The 25,480-nt window shown below is 51.7% G+C and overlaps 2 protein-coding genes across 3 annotated transcripts; one reads left to right on the forward strand and one right to left on the reverse strand.

The window, feature by feature from the left end:
- Window positions 1-4,140, forward strand: LOC117010680 (myogenesis-regulating glycosidase-like). Its single transcript, XM_033085515.2, has one exon. The coding sequence runs from the start codon at window positions 1,899-1,901 to the stop codon at window positions 3,993-3,995; it is 2,097 nt and encodes a 698-aa protein (XP_032941406.1). The 5' UTR covers window positions 1-1,898; the 3' UTR covers window positions 3,996-4,140.
- Window positions 4,141-7,012: 2,872 nt separating this feature from the next.
- On the reverse strand, window positions 7,013-20,625 carry LOC117010748 (myogenesis-regulating glycosidase-like). Of its 2 annotated transcripts, none has more exons than XM_033085666.2 (2): window positions 20,537-20,625; window positions 7,013-13,630 (listed from the first exon to the last, which is right to left on the reverse strand). In XM_033085666.2, the coding sequence occupies exon 2, from the start codon at window positions 13,506-13,508 to the stop codon at window positions 11,472-11,474; it is 2,037 nt and encodes a 678-aa protein (XP_032941557.1). In that variant the 5' UTR covers window positions 13,509-13,630; window positions 20,537-20,625; the 3' UTR covers window positions 7,013-11,471. The 2 variants fall into 2 exon arrangements, with proteins under 2 accessions (XP_032941557.1, XP_032941556.1); XM_033085665.2 differs by lacking the exon at window positions 20,537-20,625 and adding an exon at window positions 17,940-18,233.
- Between the last annotated feature and the right edge of the window lie 4,855 nt (window positions 20,626-25,480).

Genomic DNA, 25,480 nt, shown 5'->3' on the forward strand with positions numbered 1-25,480 from the left:
CAATTTCTTATTTTTTCACTCTGGAAAATGGTGCAACTTGTCTTAAAGAGAGTCCTGTCTCCAGGCTGGTTGGGAGGGTGAAAGGAGGAAGGAAGAAGAGGAAGAAAGCTCTGAAGCCAGCAACTGAGGACTGACCCAGCACATAATAACACCTTCAAAGTGAAAATGTTGTTTTGCAAAAACACAAAGGTTTCACTGGAAACCACCCGGGCTGGAGCTGCAAAGCCGTGTCAGGAGGCAGGCAGCACTGGGAGGCTGCCAGGTCTGAGCACTTTGGGGCTGGCAGAGTGCCCTGAGCACGTGTAATCCAACCTGCTCCCCTAAAACACCCATGTCCTGGATCACCATCTCTTTGGGACAGCAATAGCCTTCCTTTTCTTGCCTTCCTCCCCCAGCCAGGGCTTGTCTGAGAACACTTTTATCCACTCCACCTCTTTTTATCAGCTATGTCTTGCTCTTGTCTCACTTCAAAAACTAACCAGGCAGTTAATTTGGTTGGTTTGGGAACTGCTGTGATTGATCCAAAATGTGGTGACCTCTGGCATTTTTAATGCCTGGGTGGCATGTCATCTCTGTATATTTGGATACTGATGTCATGGTGACAGGGATAAATACACCCAGCCATTTATTGCTGGGCACAGCTCTGATGAGCAAACTGGCTCCTTTTCCCCCTCTCCATATAGGCTGCTCCTTCAAGTTCAATCCTGTCAGATCAAACAGAATCCAGGAAGGGGCCAGGGGAGCCATAAGTCTGGTTGCACAGAATGCATTGCCTTCAGCCACCAGCCTCAGTTTCTCCTGCCTGTGTTTTTGTTGGCAGTAGATGCTCAGCTGTGCTGTATTAGCTGGCTTGGTGATGCTTGATGCAGCTGGAATCATGTCATCTTCTGTGCATTTCGTATCAAAACAAGGCTTTGATATAGTCCTGGTCTTGCAACAACTTCAATTTAATACACCTAACCTCATACTCTGTACCAAAACACCTTCCAGCCCCACTGCAGTATAACATCTTGCCTGGCATAAGCCCAGGAGCTACAGAGTTGTAATAAATTAGGAGAACTGAATGATAATAAGAAAACAGAGACAGAGATGTAGTGGAAGATTCCTTTTTTCCCCATACAAGGGCCAGACAGGGTTTCCTGGGGTGATGGCTTTGGAATAGGTAGCAGGGCAGGCAGTTGACGGGAAAGAGAAACACATGCCCACACCCCCACATCCCCATGCAGGTCAGGGAAGGAGCAAGTGCAGGGAGATAAAGCATCTTTTGCCAGCTGCATTCCTGGGGATGTGGTGGGGAGCAGCAGGTGGAGGCTGGAGACTTCAGTGCAGCAATTCTCTGCTTGTGTTTAATGCAGAGAGGTTGTGGGCAGGAGAGAAAATCCAGCAGGGCTCAAAATGAATGTAAACACAGATCAGCCTGTGATGTCCAGCTTGTATGCTCAGGTACCATCCCCTTCCCCATCACCCCATTCTCCTCCAGGCTCTAGTCTGGCTTTCATTCCTTCATCCTTGCTCTGTGGGACAGAGCAAGGCTGCAGCCAATAAAGGGTCATAGGAATCCTGGCACAGACATGCTCCAAAAAAGTTCAACGCAGCTGCCTGTGAGCGGGCTGCCACTGCAGAGCAAAGTGAGCCAGAGCCAGAGGGCAGGGACAGAGCCAGAGCCAGTGGGCTGCAAATAGAACAGAGGAGCTGCAGCCCTCAGCAAGATTTCATTGGGATTTTTAGTCTTTATAACTCTCTGTTTTATGAAAAACCATTGCAGGTGTGAGCAGCCAAGCTTTGGAAAGGACATTGTGAATAGCTTTATGCAGTATCTTGGATTTTCTCTTTACCAGCTGGAATAAAAGAATTCAGCAGCAAAGTTGCTGACCAGTTATTGAGGCTGCACAGGAATAATGGACACTCAGATTACCCACCGCTTGGGAAAACATGGAAACTTTCCAAAGGGGGATGCCAAAAAAAGGCACTTGACTGAAGATGTCACACCGGTGAAGCAGAAGCCCTCCAAGGAGCTGAGGCCCATGCTGGGCGCCATCTTGCTGGGCCTCATCCTGTTCATTGCTGCAGTGGTGGCCTGGTGCTACTACACCGTGTCCCTGAGGAAGGCGGAGCGGCTCAAGACGGAGCTGATGGACCTGCGGGCAGACGGCTTCGTCATCCGCAACCAGCACGGGGAGGTGGTGTTCCGGCTGGCCTTCCGCTCGGGCAGCCTGGACCTGGAGTCGTGCTCCAAGGAGGGCGAGATCCTGAGCTGCTCGCGCTCGAGCCGGGGGCCGCTCAACTTCTTCATCCAGACGGTGAAGCCCAAGGACACGGTGATGTGCTACCGCGTGCGCTGGGAGGAGCTGGCGGCCGGCCCGGCCGTGGAGCACACCATGTTCTGGGAGGACGCCCACTGGTACGGGGGCTCGGAGATGAGCACCCAGCACTGGCCCATCCGCCTGGCCGGCTACCAGGAGCCCGTGCCCTACGTGACCAGCGACGTCTACTCCTTCCGCGACAGCTTTGGCGGCATCCTCGAGCGCTACTGGCTCTCCTCCAAGGCGGCGGCCATCAAGATCAACGACTCCGTGCCCTTCCACCTGGGCTTCAACGCCACCGAGCGCACCCTCTTCTTCCAGGCCCGCTACAAGGACTCACCCTACAAGCCTCCCCCGGGCCAGCAGCCCTTCCCCGAGCTCAGCTACCGCGTCTGCGTGGGCTCCGACGTCACCTCCATCCACAAGTACATGGTGCGCAGGTACTTCAACAAGCCCTCCAAGATCCCTGCTGAGAACGCCTTCCGATACCCCATATGGTCCACGTGGGCCCTCTACAAAAAAGATATAAATCAGGATAAAGTTCTAAATTTTGCAAGAGACATTAAGAAATATCATTTTAACTGCAGCCACATTGAGATTGATGACATGTACACCCAAGCCTATGGGGACTTTGACTTTGACCCTGTCAAGTTCCCCAATGTAACAGAGATGTTTGCAAAGCTGAGAGAAGATGGATTTAAGGTCACCCTGTGGATTCATCCTTTTATACACATAGATTCTCCCAGTTATGAAGTTGGGATTGAGCGTCAGCTGTTCATCAAGGAGCCCTCAGGGCGGCTGCCAGCCATGGTGGAGTGGTGGAACGGCATCGGGGCCATCCTGGACTTCACCAACCCAGCAGCCCGTGACTGGTTCCAGAGCCACCTGCGCCAGCTCCAGCATAAGTACGGCATCTCATCCTTCAAGTTCGACGCAGGCGAGACTAGCTACCTGCCCAAGCAGTTCAGCACCTTCCGCCCACTGTCGGACCCCAGCATCTGGTCCCGGCGCTACACGGAGATGGCCATCCCCTTCTACGAGCTGGCCGAGGTGCGGGTGGGCTACCAGTCACAGAACATCTCCTGCTTCTTCCGCATCATTGACCGCGACTCTGTCTGGGGCTACGAGCTCGGCCTCAAGTCCCTCATCCCCACCGTCCTCACCATCAGCATGCTGGGGTACCCATTTGTGCTGCCAGATATGATCGGAGGAAACTTCCTGCCGAACAAGACAGAGGGGGCAGTGGAGATCCCCGACCGGGAGCTGTACGTGCGCTGGCTGGAGCTGTCAGCCTTCATGCCCTCCATGCAGTTCTCCATCCCACCCTGGCTCTACGACAAGGAGGTGGTGGAGATTGCACAGAAGTTCATGGAGCTCCACGAGTCGCTGGTGGCCCCGCTGCTGCTGGAGCTGGCTGGGGAGGTCACCGACACAGGTGACCCCATCATCCGTCCCATCTGGTGGATCTCGCCCCGTGACGAGGCCACTCACCGGATCGACTCCCAGTTCCTCATTGGGGACACCCTCATGGTGGCTCCTGTGCTGGAGATGGGCAAGCAGGAGCGGGATGTCTACCTGCCAGCGGGCAAGTGGCGCAGCTACAAGGGGGAGCTGTTTGAGAAGACCCCAGTGCTGCTTACTAACTATCCCGTTGACCTTGATGAGGTTGCCTATTTCCTCTGGGTTTCCTAACACGATTCTCTTTCTGTGGGTTTCCTAACAGGATCCTCTTCAACTTTGCAATAGACTCAATGATTAGTTTACCAATGGCTTTAATGACCAGGGAATTTTAATAATTTCTAATGTAGCAATATTTCAGAATAAAATTTGAAGGAGACACTGAGACCTCTGTTCTTGTGGCAAGAGTTCCACAATAACTTATTAAAATATATTGGATGGGTGTCTATGTTACTGCATTTTATCAAGTGTAATACGCAGAACCACAGTCTCTGCTCATTATCTTTTCCCACCAAGAAGGTGCCATGCACACTTTTTCTGTCTAAAGGCAATTACATGGTCTCCTTTGTTACCCAGTTTCACAGATGATCCCCTGGGGCATTGAAAATTTCATGTGCTTAGTGAAGGAGGCAGCTGTAGCAAAGTACTTTTTTTTTCTTACAAAAAGCACTCAGAGGTTATCCTGGAGAGGAAGGCACCCAATTTGCAGTCTGCATATCAAATGGGAGCTGATGCAGGAGTTAGGAGTTTGCATTTCCCATGGCCTGAGCTATCTGTGCAGCAAGAAAGCTACAGCATTTGCTAGTGCTGTGGCAGCTATTTTCCCCCTTTCATAAATTACTGAGAACCATGTCTGTGGTGTGCGTTCAGGTAAGTCTGTAAAATGTGGCGATACCTCTTGCCAGTCAAGATTAAATCCTAGTACCAAGTCATGCAGGGGTTTATACTTACTAGGATCCATGTGTGTTTCAGGACCATGTTTAGGACAAAGGGGGCAATCTGTCAGGTGCCAGGAGAGAACTTGGCCTCCACTTGGCCTCCTCAAAGAGTTCAGACAATTAACAAACCAGCTGGAGTACCCAGCTGCCTCAATTTCCCCAACTGAGAATGTTTTCCCATCCTGCGGTAACGGAGATCCCTGTCCATGACAGGTGGATCCTTCCATATCCTTCTGCCCATAGAGGTGACCTCTCCAGAATGAAGGTGTTTCAGGAGCTCCTGAAGGCTTGGGATAACCAGGCTGGCTGTGAAACACTCTCCACTCTTGGTCCAATGTTCTCTGCTGCTTTTAAGCAAAAGGAAATATTAGGTTGACATGACTGAGCAGTTTAAGAGAGTCCAGGGATCTCTGGGCTGCAGTGTGCCTTCCCAAAGTGAGAGACGGATCGCTTTTCTGGCTCCAGTACACTTCCAATGGGCACATGGGAAGCAAAGCTGTGTGTGGCTCCAGGGCAAAAGAAAGCTCCTTTTTTTAGGGGCTTGCCCCAGGGCTGCTCCATACAAAAAACAAACAAAATGGGTCCAGAGAGCATTGTACTCAGTCAAGAGGTTGTTTGATGCTCAGCTTGTTTGATCTGCATGGGCATACAGCAGTGCCAAGTGGGATGAGCCAGGACATCTTTTAGATGCTCCTGAAAGCAGCTGGAATCACAGTAATGTTATTGCTAGTGTGACAGTGGAGAGGGGAAACAAGCCTTAATCCAGGGATGTGAAAGGTAAAGCAATGTTCAGTCTGGCAGTTGTGCTCAGGGTTAACAGGATACCACTGAACCCTTACCATGGGCTTTCCCCCACACCAGGAGAGTAGTTTCCAACAAGGCATCTTCCCCAAAGCTGAGAAACTGTTTCTACAATTGCTGCTTTGAAGCCCCAGACAGAGGGAAACAGAGTCCCAGAGTGATCGAGCAAAATTCCTCTGGCTGCAGTTGCTGCACTAAAAAAAAAAAAAAAAAAAAAATTTCTGCAAAGCTCATGCCCACAGTGCTGAGAGAGAGTCAGACTCCATCACCCTCATCGAGTACCTCTGTCCATGTGATCAAAGTGCTCTGCATGCACACACAGCTTTGCCACCCACCCACACCACAGGCGGATGCCTGCTCCCATGGCTGCAAAAACGTCTCCATCCCTTTCCAATCCGTCCCTCAGGGTGTTTCCCTGCTGCCCAGCTGAGCCACAGGAAGTTACAGGGGACAGGAGCTGGAGGCATCCTGTGAGCAGGTGGCACCACAGCCACCTCTCCACACCCTCCTGCCACACAGGGCTGTGTGCTGTTGGAGGGATATCTTGTTTGCCTTGCTAAGCTTCAGTCCTGGTTGCTTTTTTACACTCCCAGTACTGCACACAAGCTCTTTGCAGGAGGTACTGGTAACATGAGATTCTCCTCCAGAACCTGGCTCACCACAGGCTGCTTGTTTTTTGGCAGGGGGAGTTTACTGCCTTCTTTGATGACTGCTGAGCTAAAAAACACCCAGCCCTACAGGCAAAATAAAAAACTCAAACAAATAAAAATCTGTTTTTCTCTACTTGGCCTCTGGGATTTTGTGTCAGCATAAACCATCTTTATGGCTCTCCTGGCACAAGGGATCTGCTGGCAGCTCCTGACCAGATTGAGAAGGCTGTATTTTTTCCTGAGACTTACCAGCCTGGCCATGTGCCCAAAGGAACTCTGCTGCTGTCAGTTTGTCCTTTCACCACAGTCACCCTCAGGTGACTCTGCCTGCCTGTCAGCTTTTTTCTTACTTTTAATCAAAGCTTTGATTTTAGGCATGCATGGACACACTCACAGCTTGGGTCTCCTCGGCCAGCAGCCACTGCTCTGCTGTCACCCGTACACACCTCCCTGAAATCCAGTTTGCAAATTTGGCTTCTACTGGAGCTCCTCTGGGGTTTGGATTTTGCCACTAACACTCCTCCATGTGCAGTGCACAGCTGTGGATGTGTTTTCAAGCACTGCCGTGTAGCTGAGCCCAGCACGGAGCTGACCCCACTCACTGTCCCCATGTCCATGGCGAGCCTCAGACAGGTTCTCTACACACTGCACCAGGTTTTGGGAGGATGTAAACCAAACTCAAACCCAACGCAGATTCCTAGGAAAACCTCTGTATCGCTGAGGATCTGCAAGGCTGTGAGTGCTCTAAGTTGCCAGCCAACCTGCTCACAGATCCTAAGCAGCACCAGCTTCATCCCCATGTGATCATCAGCCATGTGTATGGATAGCACTCGCACCCAAGGAAGCAGTCAAAGGAAAAGCATTGGTAAAATATTTTTTATTGCAAAAGGAGTGAAATGAAGACCCTCTTAACCCTCAAGCCATGCTGTATGGGTTGGCCACTGCTAGTGATGTCCAATGGCATAAGGCAGCTATGGTTTGTGCGGTAACAATGGAAACGGATGGAAAAACATTATCTGGGGCAAAGAGGGTGATGTGGGGCAAGGCAGGCTCCTACATGAGTATCACATGATCCATTCCTGGCCCTCCTATAGCCACAAACATCTATTCCATCCATGTCCTTGCTGTCTGTGCCATCTGGAAAGGGGAACCATGAGGACAGTGGGGATGGTCAGAAGGACCTTCTGGAGAGCCCAAGGGAAGCTGAGAACAGGCTCCTCTTGCTCACCCCCTACAGTCTTGAAGTATGTGTCCTCTGAGGGCAGCATGGACTAGCAAATCCCCAGACTTGGTGTTGATTTTTTGGGGTGAATGTTTGTAAAAATAGGGCCACAACCCTATTTGGGGAAATCCCTTTGGGGATTACATAACATTGGAGTTCATCTGGACATGGCCTTTTCCAGGCCAGCCCTAGGGCACAGCTAGTCTCTTTGCTGTCAGGACCTAGGGAGGACAATCCTCAATCCAGTGAGATTTTCTGCCACCACTGCAAACACAAGAGTGAGGTTACTGCCAGCTTCTCCTCTTAAAACATACATCAAAGCTGCAGGCTGCAACCTTTAAATAAAACAACAATCTCAACCCTGATTTCAGTGAAGACTAGGGTAAGAAAAGCCCCAAATCTCCCTGAACTACCAGCCCCACCAACTTGGTACAGATGGACATAATTAAACTTTTTGTCTTCCAAAATTTTATCTCAGTCAAGGCAATTCATGTTACAGTTCATACCAATTAGGAATTAGAAAAGTGGTTAAAAACAGACCCACCAGCATTACAGTCTGACAGAGGACAGCATGTACAAATACAAGCATCCAGAAAACCTGATACACAACAGTGCAAGCTTTAAAATTCAATCACATAAGCATCATGTGTGAAAAGGCTGATTCCAACTCCCAAACCTTATCTGGGTCTTTTTCCTGGCTGAGACAAGTTAAACCCGGCTTTAGCCAGTGACCCATGGTATAAATCAGAGAAATCTTCCTAGCAGCAGTTCTCAAGGTATCTGTGCAGAGCTTCTGGTCTGCAAGGTCTTAGAGACCTTGAAGTCCTGCAGTGCTACAGCATAGTGTTAGAAATAGTGGTTTTGGTAAAAAGTTGGATGGAAAGGGCATCTAGAAGCCTGTGAGACAGCTTAAGGCAGCACTGCTCAGCCTATCCCCAACATTAGCTCATAGTCCTCTCAGCAGCTTTACCTTTCTCTTTGCTGGACCATGAACAGCCATGTCCACTTGTGCCCTAATTACAGCATTTAGAAAAAATAAGGATATTCTATAATCTTACCCATTCATCTATAAAGTTAAATAAAAGAAAATTATAACTTTGTTAATAAAATCCTTTCTTTTTGAGGGGAGGGGAAAAGAAGACAGTGTGTCTAATGGAGAATTTCCTCCATGTGCCTGAAACCACTGCAAGGAGACTGAAGGCACTAATCTGGCTGCTCCCATCATTTTAATAGTAGGAGGATACTAACAGGGATGCTGTGTTTCTCCTCACACAGCCTCATTCCTCATGAGTGATGCATATAGTGAGTGGCACAGAACCAGGGGAAGAGAAAACAGTGTCTCATGACCATGCCAGGATCCTTCCCATGAAGTCCTGTGCCAAGGATCCCAATTCTGCACTGGCAGCTGAGCTGTGCAACATCTCCTCCACCTAAATGATGTCTTAACCTTTCATATTTTCCAGATTCAGATTCTGTACTGCATTAATATGTAACTTTGAATTTCATATAAAGTGTTAGCAAGTTCTCCTCACATTTCAGTTAGACAAAACAATCCTTTTCCAGCCCAAGAACCAAGGATGCTTGCAGCTTCAGGCCCAAAAAGTATAAACCACAGCAAATTGAGGAGAGCAATCTGGGAGGATGGGGCTTCATAATCTGAAGCTGTAATTGGACAATTAACCCCAATATGTCAATGGACCAAAACTTACAAAACTGTGAAAACTCGTGACCTGTTGTCCATCTTGGGTGGATCCATGGCCAGGTTCTTGTACTGCCCAAGGTGTATCCTTTGAAGGGTTTTTAATAAATATCTGCTTTATTTCTTTAACACTGTCCAGCCTCTGTTCCAGCCTCTTACAGCTTCGTAATAACTCCCACGCCAAGGGATGACAAGTATTTAATGAGCAGAGGTTGAAAGGGAAGAGCTGGAGCCTCTCAAAGCATGGTCTTCATGCACTTCTGGGGGTGCAGAAGCTTCCTCCACTCTTGGCCCTTCTTAAAGGATGGCCAGACTCATCTCCTCACCTTCAATGGCACCCTGCAAGCAACGGCCAAATCCTGTCAGTGCCCTGATGAGTGACACTTAGGTTCCAGGATAAATTTCTTGCCAGAGGGTGTCTGCAAGTTGTAACATCACCATCATTTGCACTGGTGGCCAGGAAGAAACTTGAGTCCTTCAGAATTAAAAGCCTGAGAAACAAACAGGCATCAGGAAATGCATGCTCTCCAGCAGGGCAGGGACCTGTAAGGCTCCCCCACGTCCCATTTTGAGATTAAACCATACAGAGCAGATTCAGGTCTTAAGGGAGTCCATCAAACCAGACTTCCTCATTTCCTAACTACAAAAGCACTTCAGATTTTGCCCCTACACCAACATTTCTCCTCCTGCATCCCATCACAACTCTCAAACTTAGTACATCTCCTTTTCTGCCTCCTGAAAAGCTCTGTGGCAGGAGATGGACTTTGAGAAAGATCCTCACTGGTACCCAACCCGACCCAAAACATGGCACCATCTCCCTGGGTGCCAGACCATGCCCAGCCCAGACACAATTCCAGGAGAAGCCCCATAGATGCTGAGCTGCCCTTGGCTGGCTGGAACCTGGGCACAGTGCCCAACCCTTCCCAGTCATCACAATTCAATTCTGCAGAAGCTCGTTAAAAATTCAGGGGCTGACACATGTTCCCAACTGGGGCAGCGCTGGGAACTCTTGCCTTAGGGAGGAAGGCTGCCGGACTTCAATCCTGTTTGCCCCGCCTCAGATCTCAGCAAATGCATTTTCCCATACAAAACCAAATGGGAAATCTGCCAAAGAGGCAGCTGCTGGGGACTTGGGATGCAGGATCACAACACCTCATATGCCCTCCAGAAGCCTTTGTCAGCAATCCCACCTCCAGCAACACCAATGCTGCTTGACAAGCTCCCTGGGAGCTTCCCAGGCAGAGAGGAGGGCTGACTCAGGAAAACCCTTAACAAAATTATCACCTCTAACGGCGACCTGAGATGGGTATTAGCTTAACTTCATGTTAGATGAGAACATTTCCGTGGGTGCAGTGAGAACAGCCGCTGGCACAGACCCATCAGTTCGTAGAGCCGGTGTTTTCCACCCACAGGCAACCTGGCTACCGGCAAACGGCACTGTCAATCCACAGCACGTGCTGCTCTTGGGAACTGGATGTTCCCAGGGAAGCACCGCACGGACTGCCTGAGGACAGCCTTGCTCCAGGCAGCCCTTCTGCCAGCAACAAACCTCATCAGTTCCTTAAAAACCATAAAGCATGGTATTAGCAGGATAATCATGTAACCAAGTGGGGTCATAAATGCTTAAAAAATGGAACATGCTGGTACAGATGGCGCTGCTCTAGGAAAGGCATTGTTGATGCCCCAGGCAAAGCACACAGGCAAGAGCCTTGTAGAGGAAGTCAAATGGGTGAGCAGGTGGGATGCAGCTGTCCCAGCAGGAAATAAGCAACCCATTCAGTTAAAACATATGGACATCACTTGAGTGACCTGGCCTGCCTGCGACCCAGGAAAGAAGGAGCATGGGGCAACTGTTAGTCCAGCACCATGCCAGGCAAAAGGGGGAAAAAATAGGTGTGTGTGTGTATATATATATATGTAACTCTATTTTGCTTTATCTCTTAAAAATATCCATTTGAATATATTTGCCATATTATAAAACTTAGGGCAGGCTGTGCTGTAGCAGTCTTCCCATAGCACGCACCCCCATACCCAGTGCCAGGTGCTCCCACAAGACTAGGAATGCTCCCAACAGGCACTAAGGAACTTCCAACTCTTGTCCTCGAGAACTGAAAAGGCATTGGGTTTACTATGTGCCTGCAGATAGACTGACAACTCCTTTCTGAACTATACAGATAAATTGCTGCCTACTGTAATCCAATCAGAGCCTACCACAAGACCCAAATTTGAAAAATCAAGATCAATACTCAAAAAAAAAAAAAAAATTATCCCCAAGAACAGTGAAGTCTATTGAGTTCCCTTTCTCCACCCCAGTCTCAAATGAAATGTGCAATTAGAGTTATTATTTGTTAGAAAGTCCTAGGTAAGGCATGGTTATTCCCAAGCTGATGAAGAAGCCTCTTAGGAAACCCAGAGGAAATAGGCAACCTCATCCAGGTCAACGGGATAGTCAGTGAGCAGCACTGGGGTCTTCTCAAACAGCTCCCCCTTGTAGCTGCGCCACTTGCCCGCTGGCAGGTAGACATCCCGCTCCTGCTTGCCCATCTCCAGCACAGGAGCCACCATGAGGGTGTCCCCAATGAGGAACTGGGAGTCGATCCGGTGAGTGGCCTCGTCACGGGGCGAGATCCACCAGATGGGACGGATGATGGGGTCGCCTGTGTCGGTGACCTCCCCGGCCAGCTCCAGCAGCAGCGGGGCCACCAGCGACTCGTGGAGCTCCATGAACTTCTGTGCAATCTCCACCACCTCCTTGTCGTAGAGCCAGGGTGGGATGGAGAACTGCATGGAGGGCATGAAGGCTGACAGCTCCAGCCAGCGCACGTACAGCTCCCGGTCGGGGATCTCCACTGCTCCATTCGTTTTATTGGGGAAAAAATTGCCCCCAATCATGTCAGCAGATATGAAGGGGTACCCCAGCATGCTGATGGTGAGGACGGTGGGGATGAGGGACTTGAGGCCGAGCTCGTAGCCCCAGACAGAGTCGCGGTCAATGATGCGGAAGAAGCAGGAGATGTTCTGTGACTGGTAGCCCACCCGCACCTCGGCCAGCTCGTAGAAGGGGATGGCCATCTCCGTGTAGCGCCGGGACCAGATGCTGGGGTCCGACAGTGGGCGGAAGGTGCTGAACTGCTTGGGCAGGTAGCTGGTCTCGCCTGCGTCGAACTTGAAGGATGAGATGCCGTACTTGTGCTGGAGCTGGCGCAGGTGGCTCTGGAACCAGTCACGGGCTGCTGGGTTGGTGAAGTCCAGGATGGCCCCGATGCCGTTCCACCACTCCACCATGGCTGGCAGCCGCCCTGAGGGCTCCTTGATGAACAGCTGACGCTCAATCCCCACGCCAAAATTGGAGGAATTGTAGTTTACAAAAGGATGAATCCACAGGGTGACCTTAAATCCATCTTCTCTCAGTTTTGCAAACATCTCTGTTACATTGGGGAACTTGACAGGGTCAAAGTCAAAGTCCCCATAGGCTTGGGTATACATGTCATCAATCTCAATGTGGCTGCAGTTAAAATGATATTTCTTGATCTTTTCAGCAAACCGCAAGAGTTTATCCTGGTCAATATCATTCTTGTAGAGGGCCCATGTGGACCATATGGGGTATCGGAAGGCGTTCTCAGCAGGGATCTTGGAGGGCTTGTTGAAGTACCTGCGCACCATGTACTTGTGGATGGAGGTGACGTCGGAGCCCACGCAGACGCGGTAGCTGAGCTCGGGGAAGGGCTGCTGGCCCGGGGGAGGCTTGTAGGGTGAGTCCTTGTAGCGGGCCTGGAAGAAGAGGGTGCGCTCGGTGGCGTTGAAGCCCAGGTGGAAGGGCACGGAGTCGTTGATCTTGATGGCCGCCGCCTTGGAGGAGAGCCAGTAGCGCTCGAGGATGCCGCCAAAGCTGTCGCGGAAGGAGTAGACGTCGCTGGTCACGTAGGGCACGGGCTCCTGGTAGCCGGCCAGGCGGATGGGCCAGTGCTGGGTGCTCATCTCCGAGCCCCCGTACCAGTGGGCGTCCTCCCAGAACATGGTGTGCTCCACGGCCGGGCCGGCCGCCAGCTCCTCCCAGCGCACGCGGTAGCACATCACCGTGTCCTTGGGCTTCACCGTCTGGATGAAGAAGTTGAGCGGCCCCCGGCTCGAGCGTGAGCAGCTCAGGATCTCGCCCTCCTTGGAGCACGACTCCAGGTCCAGGCTGCCCGAGCGGAAGGCCAGCCGGAACACCACCTCCCCGTGCTGGTTGCGGATGACGAAGCCGTCCGCCCGCAGGTCCATCAGCTCCGTCTTGAGCCGCTCCGCCTTCCTCAGGGACACGGTGTAGTAGCACCAGGCCACCACTGCAGCAATGAACAGGATGAGGCCCAGCAAGATGGCGCCCAGCATGGGCCTCAGCTCCTTGGAGGGTTTCTGCTTCACCGGTGTGAAGTTCTCTGGCAGGAAGGTGTACATGTTGCTGCGCTTTCTCTAGAGCTTTCTGCAGAGGAATTGCAAGGAAGCACGCCTGGGGCTCTCAGAAGACACTGGATTGCTAGAAGAGCTCCGACCTCCACCGCGTCCCAGAACACCCCTCTCTGAAAAAGGAGATGATAAAAATAGTCTGAGAGAACCTCTGAATCAAGGGACAGCGTGTCATCCACCTGCTCCCCCCGGCCCCCTCTGCCCGTCTGTGACGTGTCAGGTGCTGTGTTCCAAGTGCCAGACATCATCTCCAATTACTCCGGGCAAGGCAACACATGCAGAGAACAGCCTGAGCCCTACACTGGGAACAGCCCCAGGGCAACAGGGACGAAATCACTGCCATATTTAATGTTGTTTTGTTGTTGGGAAGACTTTCAGTGAGGCAGGAGTGGAGATTGGATGGCAATAGAAGGAAGCTGAACAGGAGCCAGATCTGCCCACTGACAGTGTCTTTAAGAACAGGGATAACTGAGAGCTATAAAAGACACCACATAATGAATTCCATGTAGCCAATCCTAATTTTAATCACACTGCCTCCCTGGCAGACTTAATTCATTTGCAGCAACATCCCCTTCTTGTCCCAAGCATGTCCCAGCTGCTGCACGTGGGTGATGTTTTGCAGTGAAGGTGGGTAAATCGCTGCTTCTCCACAGCTTACAGAGAGCCAAACAGGGCTGGGGTACCAGTGGCTCATGTCTGGGTTTGGGGGGGGCATGTTTTTGGGTGCAGAGAGTGGCACAGAACAGCTGGCTCCTGCCGTGTGCTCAGAGCTTTACAGTAGTTCTGAGTGGAAAAGAACTTCCAGCTTTTCTGGAAGAAAAGCTAACCCTGCAGGAAAGGTTAACCACTAACCACTTGTCTGAGCAGTGGGCCCAAAGAGCCCTTCCTCCATCCAGCAAGGCTCCAGGCTGTGTTTCAGCCCAGTCCACTCTCCCCTGCATGGCCCCGGGGAAGTGGGCTGTGCCAAGAGCCTAATGGCTTTTCCTTGGCCATGGCCTGACTGAGATCTGCCAAGCATAACGCCCAGGATGTGGGGGGGGAAAGTAAAGTAAGGACATGGGAGAGCAAGAAACAAACACAGCTGCAGGAGGAGTAGGGGAGGGAGAGGAGCTGCAAAGCCGCAGACCAGCTGCCTGATACCTGCCTGGTGCCAGCAAACACAGCCACCTCCTTCCCAAGCTCTGGGGCTGTAAATCTCCTGGCTGTGGGCAAACCAGATGGGGAAAAACCTCCACTTGGGCACAAATGAAACCAGTTGCAGAGACTCCTCATAATGAGGTTGCTTTTTCTCTTAACAAAAAGGAAGAAAAACATCCAAAATGAATTACAATACCATCTCCCTGCCATAGGCATGGCAATCTAGAATAAGTATTTCTCTGTGCCTTAACAGATCTTTCTCCCCAAGAGAGGAAAAGTAAAGCAGAAAGAGGTCCTGAACGCCGCCTAAGCTTTGCTGCTCCACTAAATGGACATCATGTGTAAACCCACAGCAGCATCTGTGCACGGGCTCGACAAAATATTCTGTGTTAATATTCATCTTGAAGCACATATTGGACAAGACTTTGCAGTTGGGGGAATGTTTTGTGTAGCCAGACGGGTCATTCTAACCTTCCCCTGGGAGCCAGTAACTTTCTAGACAGTCAGTTGCTTTAAATGGGATTATAGAGGCATTAGGAAGTGATTAGCCTGAACAGGCGATAGGTTTAGTTAAATGATTTGTCCCACTGCCAACTCCCACAGAGCCCTCACTTGCCAGTGAGGAGCTCGGGCATGGGACAGGGACAGCTCCAACCACTCCAGTGTGTCCCCAGCACTGGATCCTGCCCCCAGGAGGGCAACGGGGCTCTCAACCACACAGTATTTGTGACACAAGGCCAGCTGAGCCCAGCCAAAATTGGGCAATAAAGACAGAGGTGGTGGTGGTGGGATGAGTGTTTGGGATAAATCTCCATCCCTGACTCAACTCTTCCTTGGCTTTAAGGTGAACAGAAGCAGCACAGGGCTCTCCCAGGGATTACAGGGGAGGATGGCTTGCAGAAGGACCTTGGCCAAAACCAGCACTAAGTGGCAGAGTGCTTCTGGAGATAGAGACAGGTACACTGAGCCCAAACAAGCCCTCAGCCTCCCAAGACTGGGAGGTTTTGGGAGGTCAGAGAGAGGGGTACGTGCAAATACCTGTCACTCTGGAGGCATGCCCCTGTCTCACTCGTGCCTTATCTGGGGACTGCAAAGCTCAAGGGGCATAAAAATAAAATGCACCCTCCACCATGCAAGACTTGTAAATTTTTTGGGAAAATATTTTAAGTTTTCACAGTTTCTTTACAAAAAAAGAGGGGAAAACAGTGTTTTCTTTGCCAATTCTCATCCAGGTTTTTAAGACCAAGAAATATCCGATACCACTGCTGTGGCTTCATCTAAAATTGACAGCAGCTCCCAGGGCTTCAGGGAGTTTCTGGATTTTCATCTCCCTTTCAGGAAGCTGTTTTATTATTTATGAACTACTTCGAAGCTGCTCTATTTTTAGGCTGTTTCTTTCTTCCCCCCCATGGACTGGAGCTCATGGCACACATGAGGGAGCCATCACTGCCCCTGTCAGTAGAGAAAAATGTTTTTTTAAAGAAAGGTTTTGCAGCCTCTTGAGTCCCTTGGACACCGATCTGCCTCAGAAGGACGTGCAAGCTGGGTGATTGAGCTGATGGATTTAATCCTGCTCTGACTGCTGTGGCTGTGCCAGGATCAAACCCCATGGCTGCTGATGGACATTGCCCACTTGGACATCATTTCAACAAAGATGCTGAGAACAGTGTTTGCAGGCATCACCCAGTGCAGTGATTGGCCAAGGAAGTCTCCAAAAGCAATCTTGGTCTGTGCCCTCAATTTTTTTGCCTTGTTATCAAGTGTACGTTCTCCAGTGGGAGATTTGGCTCTGTCTCAGGTGAGAGCTAAGTCTCCCAGGCTCCCTGGAGATGCCTTCCGCCTCTCACTCACAAGCTGCAGCCTGCAGAGGTGCCTGATCATGCACTGCCTTTTTCAACTTTTTTTTTTTTTTTTTTTTTTTTTTTTTTTTTTTTTTGTGTAATGCTAACTTGTTATTTTGCTCCAAGATGACATTGTGGTGACCTTTAACTCAGCAAAAAAACAAAGAAAGAAAAAAGAAAATAAGAAGGAAGAGTGTCAAAGTCAAACAGCATGTTTGGAGCTTGCTGTGCTGGAGCTTCCCAGCTGACCCAAAACAAAGCTTTTTCTCTGTATTCTGTGGAAGCAGCCTTGCCTCGACTCGAGATGAAAGCAAAACATCTGAGCAGGACACACTTTACAGAGTAAAAATAAAAATCCATTTTTTGACCGCTTCTATTTTTACCAACACCACTGCTAACCACGGGCTGCGAGACCCACAGCACCACTAACCCCAGCCACTTTGCAATTAGGACATTCATTTAAAGAGGGTCAATAACACACAAACGGTCTCTATTGCCCTGGCAGGGTCAGGTCTGAGGCATGCTGGGGGCCAAGCTCTTGCCGGGGACACACACCCACTTCCCACGCTGGGATGCCAGGAAACGCTCCCTCTTCCACTGCAAGGTGCTGCCGCCTCCTCCCCAAACATCTTGGCAGGAGTCGAGCTCAGGAAATAGTACAGAAACACTGCAGATCTTACCAGGAGGCATCTCCAACCCCACACAAGAGCAGGGAATTAGGACAGCAAGTTAAGGGAGAAATTTTTTCTCTGCAAAAAAAAGCTGTGGGAGCAAAAAAGGCTCCACGTGCCCTGTCTGGAACTCCCTACAGGGAAGCTGCCCTGACAAAGGGACTTTGCACACCTGAGGTGAGGGACAAACAAACCGTTCCTGGGGGTTCAATTTCCCTTGGAGGGGTCTGCAGCAGAGCACTGGAGTTCTCTGGAGGGCTTTTAGGGGGTCATATAGGGTGAAATCACTGCTCCTCCCACTTGGTGCTGATGGGAGCAGGTGGGACAGGTGGGGGCACTTTGGTGACAACACTGGCACGGGGTGCAGGGCTGCTCCCCACACACCCTGATTCCACATGGATCAGAGGCACCGATTCCCCCCTAATCCTGTGGATTCCCCCAAATACTAAGCTGGATCACTCTGGGGCTCTGGGTTTATCCCTGCAATACTCAAGCAACCTCGGAGCGCACAGATACCCAGCCCTTGAGCCAGAGCAGCAACTCTGCCTTTGCAGGGATAGTGAGGGGACACGGTGCCCCAGGGGACACCCCACCTTCACTGTCCTTGCTGCGGCCAGAGCAGGAATGGACAGACTGCCTGGACATGCTGCGCTGAGGGGGACTCTGCATCTCCTGCAAAGTGACAGACCCTTCTTGTCAGGGCTGCTGCAAATTCCCCACCTGGACACAGCCAGGCACCTCATCCCGGCGGGGCACGGTGCCCCAGTGCTTACCTGGCCATGGCTCCCTGGGGATCCCTGCCTGCCGCCTGGCTCCACCACAGACGTCTTTTTAAGCACACAGAAAAGGAGCACTGCCACATCTCCGCGTCCCCGGCAGCTCCGTCCTCTCCATCACCGGGGCGCTCCGAGCGGCGGCTCCGCCAGCAGCGGGTGTCCGCGGGCAGGAGGAGGGGACCAGCACGTCACCGCCGTGTTTCCTCAGGCACCGTGACGGATGTGCGAGCAGCCAACCCTCCGGCCGGGGTGTGCCAAGGCGAGCGGAGCCCGGCCAGGACGGGCGGCCGCAGCTTGCACTGCCCCGGGATCAGGGCTGGAATGTTCCCTCCCTGCCAGGTGAGCGGGAAGGGAAGGCGCATCCCCTCCCTGCACTCACAGGAGCGCCACAATCAGAAAGAAAAACGGGGAAAAAAAACCCAAACAACAACCCAAAATCTAATACGTGACTTGGGGTGGTTTTTGTTTTCTTCCCCAAGACTTGTGATTTTAAGCAGAGTCATGATTCAGAAGAATAATGAGGCTGACGTGTGTGAAAAGAAACAAGCTGCCCCACTGCTGCTGGAAGGTTTGTAAGATAGGATTAAACAGCACTGGGCACTTGGAGGATAAACCCCAAATCCAAGGTGGCCATGTGAATACAGATCTCATCTGCAAAATGCAGACAGGCTGCCAGCACCTCACTCTGTCTGCAAGAGGAAGTAGGAGATTTGAACCTGTGGCATTAGCTCTGCCCAGCCTTAAATACTTTTACCTTTATTATAGGAATCGTGATTTTGCAGCCTAGCTTTGTCGTTTAAAGTTTTCAGTGTCAAGTGATGCTCCAAACCCATTAAGACACCTCATCCAGTGTTCAACCATGAATACAGAGCAGCCACTGCGAACCAATTCTGGCAGCAGACAACTTAATATTAAACACCCCTGACAATTTCCCCTTTACAACATCATGTTTCTTTGTTCTTCACCCCGTGGCAATTACCAAGAGGAAGTTTAATAAGCTGGCTTTTCACTTTAACCCTGCAAACACCTTGTGGTGCTTTAGTCTCATGACTAAATCATGACCAGAGGCTTTTGCATTTCCCTGCCTGGGGCACATCAGGGAGCCTGAATTTATCTGAGCCACAAAGATTTGTGGAGACTTTAAAACAAAATGGGCCCTCCTGGTCCACTTGTATCAAAGTACATTGGGGATGAGGGAGAGAAAGCTGCAGGCCCTCCCTTTAAGGACATCTCTGTCCCACTTGGAGAAGTCCTACAGGCTCTGGGGGAGCTGGAAGGAGGGAGCCTGGCTGTGAAATTGTGGTCCATGGGATAACCCTGAGCCCAGCAATCAGTTCCTCAGCACCTGCAGGGCCATCAGATCTCATGCCCAACAGTGGCAAAAGCAGAACACCAAATAATGGAGCTATTAGCTTACTTCATTTGCCACTTTTGTCATGTAAGATACACAGACACAGATTTTGGTGTCTTTGTCACTGTCAGTTGGTGCCCAGCCCAACTCTGGCTGGTACCAGACATGTGCCATCGACCACCCCATCACTCACCCACTCACAGTGGGTGTCAATCTCACCGCTCATCTCTGTCCTCCAAGACAAACCACCCCACAAGTGGGACCAAGTACCCCGTTTTGTCACACATATTCTTTATTCAAAGAGCTGACTCAGCAGTTTGGGAGCACTCAGCATTTGGGATGCTGATGCAGGCTGAAACCTGAGCCCACCCCAACATCCAAGTGCTACAACACGATATGGGGGAGAAATGGAAACCTAAGTACATCCCTCTGGCACAGCCCTGCAGATTTTCCAGCCAGCGAGTCACCATGAAACTGCAAGCACTGGCAGCTCCAGAGAGCTGTGGATGGCTCATGATGCTGGGTTGTTGATGCAAGTCCTGATATTTACATCCATATCCAACAGTCACTGACGCTGGACAAGCTTGGCCCAAACACAGTCACCAATCCCCTTAAGTGCTCCCTTGCAGCTCTTCCACGTGCAGATCCAGCCATGCAGACACAACCTTACAAACGTCATTCTCCACTGGGCTGCAGGCGTCTGCTGTGCCAGGCATTTACCCTTCGGACGTCATGAGTATCCCAAGGTGGTAAGGGGGGAAAAGGGGAAGAAACATTTGTGCTTTCTAGCACAGCTTTGGCTGCTCCTTGCCAGAGCCAGTGATGGTGGAGCTGTCCCAAAACCCACTCCAAACCCAACCCAGCACAGAGCACAAAGAGCTGCGTGTACCCATCTGAAAAGTTTTCACTAACAAGCTCCTTATCAAGCGGCAAAAGTTGAAGCTACACTTGGCAAGTGGTGCCGGGGACGTGTCTCCCGGCTGCGTTCATCCTCTCCGGGCGGCCAGACTCCCACCCCTCAGAGCACTCGGGCGGTCCCTGCACGGCGGGATGCGGAGCGCTCGCACCCCAAGGTCCGGGCAAAGCTCGGCAGCTTCACCCCGCTCCCCGCGGGCCTCCCCGAGCCCTGGCCGCTGCCGCAGCCCGGGGTCTGCGGGAGCGGGACCCCCTGGCCCGCCTCCGCCCGCAGCCCCCGAGCCGGGCTCTGCCCCCGCCCCGAGCGCACCCCGACCCGCTCACTCACCGGCACCGCCGGGCCATGGCCGGGTCTGCCGAGCCCGGGGGCTCCGGGCGCGGGGCTGATCGCGGTTCCGGGGTTGGGCGCTGCCCGCTCCGCCCCGGCTCCCGCCCCGGACCGGCCCCCGAACCGGCGCTCCCCGATGGGAGATGTAGTTCGGCCCGGGGAGGGCAGCTGGGGGCCGCCGGGGGCTGGAACCTGCTGGGGATGTCGGGGGTGCGAGGGGATGGGGGTACCCCCGCCGCTGGGGGAATGGGGTTTGGTTCTGGCGGGGCTGTGCCGGGATGCTTTTGGGTCGGGATGGGCTTTTCATGAGGTGCTTTGGAGACTGGGATGTGCTGTTCATGGAATGATTTTAGGTTGGGACAGATTTTTCAGTGAGGTGCTTTTATGCCGGGATATGCTTTTCATGGGATGGTTTTAGGCTGGGATGGGGTTTCATGGGGTTTTCCCTGCTCCCAGGAGGACTGGGATACTGCTTGTTGTGGGCACAGCACGGCAGGCTGCTCCTGCACTGGAATGTGGGACCCCAGACGGCTCCGTGTGGAGCATCCCCCCTCTGCGAGAAACACAGTGCTGTGGATTTATGATCAGCAGCACACACGGAGGGGCCCGGGTTGTGTTGCCCCCTGGCTCTCCGATCATAGTCAGACAAGGGCATTTCACGCCTTCATTAATTATGTGCTGCTTTCAAAGTACCCCTCCTTATTTAGCCTGTGTCAGTGCCCGGTATCCCAGATGGATGGCAGCTCTTCCTGGACAACTTGCCAAAAGCAAGCACGTCCTCAGCAGCCCAGCATGAAGCCGACAAACACGGGTGTCAACGACTGCTTCTATTTTTGGCTGTGTTACTATGCTCTGAGAGCTTTCCCTTGCATGCTCTCTTGGTCTCCAGCTTGTGCGTGGTGCAAGGGCACCAGCCTGCAAGGGCTGTTAAAGTGCCCACCAAACCAGCAGTCAGTGAAGTTTCTCCACCCTTCCCAGGGACTTCCCCAGCCTGTGGGGAAGAGTCTGAGGGGAAAAATTGCCCAGGCCAGTTTTAATGAAAGACCACCTTTGCCCTTCATCAGTGTCATGGGGCAAAGATAAACTAATGTACCCTGACATAGCCATCTCAGTGAGCCATTTCCCTCCAGCAAACAACATTTTCTCTTGCATGGTCATTTCCCTACAATTCTCGTTACCAGACCCATGCCAGTCAAGGAAAATGTTCCTGTTTATCAGTGGAGAAGACCTCGAGGAACTTCTCTCTGAGGCTCAGACATAGGGGCATATATGGGGAATCCATTGCTACCTGTTTATTCTTCTTGTTGCTTGGTTTTAGTTTCTGAACTCAGAAATTTAAAGCCAATCACATGTTTTCTGCTAAGTCTCACACCTAGTTTTGGCCCATGGGGATTTGATGCAATAGCAGAATGATGACTGTGCTGGTTGAGCAGCATCTTTTCTGCCCTCTGCCCAGGGCTGAAAAAAGCTGCTTCAGCAACGGGGACATCCTAAAGGTAAACATGTGGGGATTAAAAGGTGCTGCCAGACCTGCAGTGGGTGAAGGACAGGGCTGATTACTGCATAACAAACAGTGTGGCCAGGGAATATGTTCATGGTAAGTAGAGCACACAATGACAACAGAAAATACAAGTGCAGCACAAGAAACACTGATGTGGCCCCAAAATCTGGGAGGTGCTAAGCTATATGCAGTTGGGCTCAGGGATGCCAGCAGGATTTTTGGTCCCAAGCATGGCTGGATGACACCATGCATATAAACAGCTGTCCTGGGAGTCAATCTGGCTTTCTTAAGGATCTGTCATAGAGGTCCCTGGGGACTATGGGGCACCAGGAGAGTATTCCCCAGGAAGCACTTACTACCAGGGGATATTTATGTCCCACTGGAAGTCAGAACCCTCAGAATGGGCAGACATCCCTGGGACATGAACAGTCTGTCCAGGGAAGGAGATGGATGGCCATGGCAAAGCCACAAGCACGTATACTGAGAGAGCATCCCTTTGGCACTGGGAGGAGGACACAAGATACAAAAAGGGGATGAACAGACCCACTGCCAGCACCACCAGACCCTTGACCCCACGGAGATGTGCTCTCTGTGACTCGGAAGGACTGCTGGCACCTCAGCAGAACTTTTGGAGCTGAACAGCCAGTTCATCTCGGGCCGATAGACAGTGGGGTTGATGGTTAATGGTGTTTCTGTAACGCTCCTGCATTGCCACCTCAATCAGCTGTTTGGGCTGATCTTGGCTCAATGGACTTTGTAATGGGGGCATTGTTAATCCCTACAGACAGTACGGAGTGGGAAGAGATGCCCATTCCATGTGGCAGCATCTGCCTTCACGGCTGCTGGGACACACAGGGAAACCGATTACTGGGCAGGATCTAATGCTGGAAGTGCAGCTGGAGATCTGAGCATCAAGCCTCCCTTGGGGAGTCATAGCAGCACTGTGATCCTCTCCCCAAGCTCCCCACTCACCTAAAACCATGGGACAGAGGATGGCATCACTGGCTCCCCTGCACACAGGGTGTCCACAGACATTTGAGCACTTTGCCTAGTGGCAGATGGGGTGAGTGCACTGGGACTGCCAGGAATGGGGCAAGCAGAGGTTTGGAAGGGAGTTACAGGACTGTACCAAGCTGTTCCAGGACTGCCAGCTGTCCAACAGCTGGAGAGGCCTGAGAGGGCTGGGTTTCACGGAGCAGAGGGGTGCCCCACTTGGTAGCATGCACTATTTCTGTCCTGCGTGGTGGTGATGTCCCTCTCCACACCCTCTGCTTGCTCCCTCATCACAATGCACATGCTAATGAGGATGCAGGAGATGAGCTGTTTTGCAGTGAGCTTTGTCCCAGTGCCGGTGACCTTCTTAGCCTGTGAGGGGAAAGCTGTGTCCCACAGACATCCTTTGAATGGGGCCTTGACTCAGGGATTGCTCCTCCTGCAGGACCAGGGCCGAGAGGGATTTTTCAGTGCTCAGAACTCTTCCCAGCTCTTCATATGGTCCCCTGGCATGGAAGACCTACCAGCTGGAACTCATCTGAGTCTGGAAACTGTGTTGCTCTCAGAGCAACCCTATCATCACCATGTCCCACAGCAGCCTGGCATGAGCCCTGTCACTGCCTCAGTTTCCCTTCTTCAGCAGATCCTGTGCCTGGCGCACTCTGAAACCTACCCCTGGACAGGGCTGACACGTCAGAAATTCTGCTGGTGACTGCCAGCTCTAAGACACCAAAGCCACTGCAAGATGCAGTTCCAGGGGACAAGTCAGCAAGCACATGCCATGGGGTCAGGAGCATGATACCACCTCACTGCAAAGGTACAGCAAGGCACCCTCTGAGTCCTTGTGCCACCCTCCTGCCTCTGCAGCTGGGCAGGTGTAGAAATCCCAAAGTTCCCTCCTTCTGCAGCATTTACCTGTGTTACAAACTTGTTCTTTTTCCAGAGCTCCTGTGGAGCTCACTCTTGGACGGTCTTTTTGACAGAGCACAGCAAGCAGTGCGAGTTGGTGCAAGTGCTGCTGAGGATCCTGTGTCTTTTAGAGAAGAAGAACAAGCAGCCTGCTAGGACAGGTGTGGGCCAGCATTTGCCGCCCAGGGTGATGCTTATGTGATCAGTGATGCCATAGAATGGGAGCAGTGGGATATGGTGGCTTTCTGTCAATCCCATAGCCATGGTCCCTGACTGCAATTCTTGCCTACACCCCTCTTGGACTGTACCATCCTCGTTTTGTCGTGGCTCCCATCTCCCTCCCCTCCTGCCGGCAGCTACCTTAACAATGGTAGGAAATAGTTTCATCTAGTCCTAGTCAAGATAATTTTATTTTTGGGAGGTATAGAAGCAATGATTGTGGCTTTTCAAGCCCCTTTCTTCTGTATTTCCTTGGAAATCCTAGAGCAATCCAGCTGCAGGCAGAGACCTCCACACCAGCATGGCTGCCCTGGCCTAATGAAGTAGCCAGGAAAATTAATGCCTGCTCTGTCTTCCCTTTTTAATTAAACGCTGGATGCGGGTGATCCTGTGTGCCTTGTTTGTTGTTTCATCCTGAGTAATGGTCTCTGCAATCACAGTGAGCAATCCTCCTCCATTGCGCAGAGGCAGCTGGGTCAAGCCAGAGTGGGAATGGCATGAACTCTTTTTCCAGAGCTGGGGAGTTGAGCAAAGATGCCCCTGCAGGGGTGGGGACAAGCCAAGCCCTGTTCTGGTCTTGCCCACTCAGAACCCTGCTGTGCTCTCTGTTCCAGCCCCTCTGCTGCTTCATTTGGCAGATCCATGGGTGCAGACCCACACCCATCTTGACAGGGGGGATGCCAACATGTGTCCCTGAAGGGCTGCAGAGCCCTGCCTGGTGTGCTGCTGGAGAACCTGGATCGCTTGATTGTGTCTCAGCAAAAGTGAATTATGTGCCCTCAGAGGAGAAGAAAACAAGCTACCCTTGATTTTCACCCCCTGCTGGTCTCTGTTGAGCCAGGCTCTCCATCAGCTCCATCTCCTCCAGGGAGTCAGTGAGAGGCTGGGAGGGGAAGGTGGACACTGCCCTAGCTCCCTGGCCTTGGAGCCAGCCAGGGCACAGGTCTGTGGAGCACCACTGAGCAGAGGTGGAATCCAAGCCTCTCAGTTGTGGGGGTACTAATCCTGCATCAGATTTATTGCCAGTGTGATCCACTGACCTCCACGCCTGTCCTCTATACCTGGTGGTCTACAGGTTTTCCAGTTGCTGGTATTGGACTTTGAAATCAGGGCTTGGCTCCAGTGCCAACAGCTTTGAGGGGCAGAACAGCTGCAAGGCTGGAGAAAAGGTTATTTCACCCATCGGTGTCCTACAGACACAGCAGTTCTTTCTGCTTCTTGCAGACCAGATGCAGGGGCTGGATCCAGCCTTGTGTGCCTCCTGCTGCCCTGGGGACTTGTGTTTCCCAAACACTGGTGGCCAGTCCTGGAATATTTACCTC

The sequence above is a fragment of the Catharus ustulatus genome, chromosome Z (genome assembly GCF_009819885.2).
Source record: "Catharus ustulatus isolate bCatUst1 chromosome Z, bCatUst1.pri.v2, whole genome shotgun sequence".
NCBI lineage: Eukaryota > Metazoa > Chordata > Aves > Passeriformes > Turdidae > Catharus > Catharus ustulatus.